Source organism: Dipodomys ordii, unplaced genomic scaffold (assembly GCF_000151885.1).
Source record: "Dipodomys ordii isolate 6190 unplaced genomic scaffold, Dord_2.0 Scaffold1000000530, whole genome shotgun sequence".
NCBI lineage: Eukaryota > Metazoa > Chordata > Mammalia > Rodentia > Heteromyidae > Dipodomys > Dipodomys ordii.
This window is the reverse complement of record NW_012284147.1, coordinates 563-3,389: the sequence shown is the minus strand read 5'-3', so window position 1 is coordinate 3,389 and position 2,827 is coordinate 563. Positions and strand designations below refer to the sequence as shown.

General features: G+C 48.5%; 1 protein-coding gene across 1 annotated transcript; it reads left to right on the top strand.

Moving 5' to 3' along the window:
• The first annotated feature begins 54 nt into the window (after positions 1 to 54).
• On the top strand, positions 55 to 1,536 carry LOC106002742 (PRAME family member 8-like). The gene has a single exon (XM_013037558.1). The coding sequence runs from the start codon at positions 55 to 57 to the stop codon at positions 1,534 to 1,536; it is 1,482 nt and encodes a 493-aa protein (XP_012893012.1).
• Positions 1,537 to 2,827: the final 1,291 nt, after the last annotated feature.

The window sequence follows — 2,827 nt, the reverse complement described above, 5'->3', positions numbered from 1 at the left end:
ACTTGCTGTGATTCAGAGAGCCCTGCACACCTGGCCCACATCTGGTCCATCAAGATGAGCACTGGAGCCCCTCCCTCACTCCAGCATCTGGCCATGCAGATTCTGCTGAGCGACCAGGCCCTGGCCATCTCTGCCCTGGAAGATCTGCCTGTGCTGCTGTTCCCTTCGCTGTTCATGGAGGTCTATGCTCAGGGCCACACACAGGCGCTGAAGGCCCTGGTGAAGGCCTGGCCCTTCTCCTGCCTCCCCCTGGGGGACCTGGCAGAGTCTCCAGACATGGAAACCTTCAAGGCTGTCCTGGATGGGCTCGATCTGCTACTGGCCAAGAAGGAGCGCCCCAGTCGGTGGAAACTGCAAGTCCTCGACCTGCGGAATGAGCACCCCAACATCTGGATACAGGGCTACCCCTCCATGGCCAGACTATCTTGTCCGGATGTCCTGACTGACAAGCCAAGAGAGAGCCACTGCTCAGGGATGACTGAAGAGCCTCCCTTGACCATAGCCATGGACCTGACCATCAAAGATGGTGTCCAGGACGCTCTCCAAGCCCACCTGCTCCAGTGGGTCAGGGAGAGGAGAGAACAAGTCCAGCTCTACTCCAGGAAGCTGCAGATTCTGTCTGACTCCTTCTCTGAAATCCAGAAGGCTCTGCTTGTGGTGAGGCTGGACTCCATCCAGGAACTGGTGGTGAGTGAATTTGGGCATCCAGGAATTATGAAAGAACTTGCTCCTTACTTGGGTCGAATGAAGAACCTTCACATCCTCAACTTCTGCAACATGGGTGGAGACTTCTACAGTCACCCTCACGAGAATTTATGGTATCCCTGGATTATAGGGGAGCATCTAGGGCAGCTGCAGCATCTCCAGGAGCTTCATGTGCATCACATTGTCTTGCTTAATGCAAATATACCTGCCATCATCAGGAGCCTGCCACCTTTGAAGACCTTGTCTCTGAGTTCATGTCTGCTGAAGGAAGCTGACCTGAGGTTTCTGTCCCAGTGTCCCTGCTCCAGGCAGCTCAAGCACCTGCGTCTGAGGAGATTGCCCATGGAGTCATTCAGTTCTGAGCCCCTGAAAGCCTTGTTGGGCAGAGTGGTGGGAACCCTGGAGACCCTGGCCCTGGAAGACTGTGCCATCAATGACGCCCAGCTCTCAGCCATCTTGCCCATCCTGAGCCAATGCTCTCAGCTTAGCCTCTTCAGTTTCTATGGAAATCACATCTCCATGGCCACCCTGAAGAACCTCCTGAGCCACATGGCCAGGCTGGGCCATTTGAGACGAGGGCTCTATCCTGCCCCTCTGGAGAGCTACCGCCCACAAGAGTGGAGGCAAAGGTACATTGACCATGAGAGATTTGCCAATGTTCGGGCTGGCTTGGCACACGTATTAAGACATATCGGGACAAACCAGAAGGTCCAGATCTGTACACGTTTCTGTCATCACCGAAACAAGTGCCAGTCCTACAGCATGGCACCTGATGGTTCCTGGGTGGTCACAGAGGAAGATCTTCCTGGGCTTTCTGCTCTGCCTGTGTAGTTTGGCCATCTCTCCTGGAATTTCTTCTCAGCATCAGAAATGAAAGATTGGACAGTAGTGCATTCTCCAGGCCTAGCAAACTCCAAAGTTCAATGTGGCTGGAAGACACAGGGCATCTGGTCCTTAGTTTTTCAGGTCAAACATAACTCTGAAGCCCCAGGAGTTTAAGAGTGTTTTTGGGTCCATGTGCCCTGTACACACATTCTCAGAAATTTGGAGTATATTAGGCCTGGAAAGAACTGAAACAAGATCTTGCTGTGGGCCAATCTAAGCTGTGAGAACATCTGTTATTATCTATAAATTTCTGTATCAATCAATCATAAATAAAAAGAAAAGAAAAACATGAGTAAAAAGATATCATTTCTCAGCACCAAAAAATGAGTGTATTGTTTCCACCTAGAAGCATAGCTGCTCAGGACATCTGAGATGTGAGGATCACAGTTCAAAACCAGCTTGGGAAGGAAAGTCCTTGAGATTCTCATCTCTAGTGAATCTCCAAAAAAGCCACAAGCGGAGCTGTGGCTCAAGTAGTAGAGTGCTGGCATTGAGCATTGTGCCAACATTGGCACAAACAAACAAACTTATGACATGGGCAATCAAATATAGATCCAATTCTGGTGATTAAGTTTGAGGATAAATTGAATATCAAATACCAAATGACATTCTATAAATCAAGAGAACTCTAATTCTCCAACATATTTGAGGATAAGAAATTTCAATAGATAAATCTGTAATGGTTGAGATTTGATCAAATATGCCTTCATAATGCAAACCACAGTTCTTTTGCACTTCTAAGAGAAAATTCACTTTATTCCCACAGAGGAACACACATGTACATGCGTGCACGCACGCGCACACACACACACACGCACACACGCACACACGCACACACACAAAAGGAAGAAAAAATGCATTCGTTTCTAGCATCTCATGATAGGAATCCTATTCAGGAGTCTGATATCTTAGGGTTTCAGGTAGAAGCCAGCCAAGCAGGAATATATTTGAGAGTACTATCTCCAAGAAACTCCTCACAAAATATTCTAGGGGAAGTGGCGCTGTAGCTCAAGTGGTAGAGCACTCGCCTTGAGCTGAAGAGCTGTGGGACAGCGCCCAGGCCCAGAGTTCAAGCCCCACAACCGACAAAAAAAATATATTCTAGGATTCCTAGAATCGAAGGCACTCAAAAAGTTTGAGATCTGAGGGTCACAGTTAAAACCCATTCTGGGCCAAAAATCGGTGAAAGCTTTTTACCAATTGGGTGATTAGTGTTGTGGCTCAATTGGTAGAGCAC

Excerpts from the sequence above, each read along its gene's own strand:
- LOC106002742 (XM_013037558.1), top strand. The coding sequence starts at position 55 with ATGAGCACTGGAGCCCCTCCCTCACTCCAGCATCTGGCCATGCAGATT.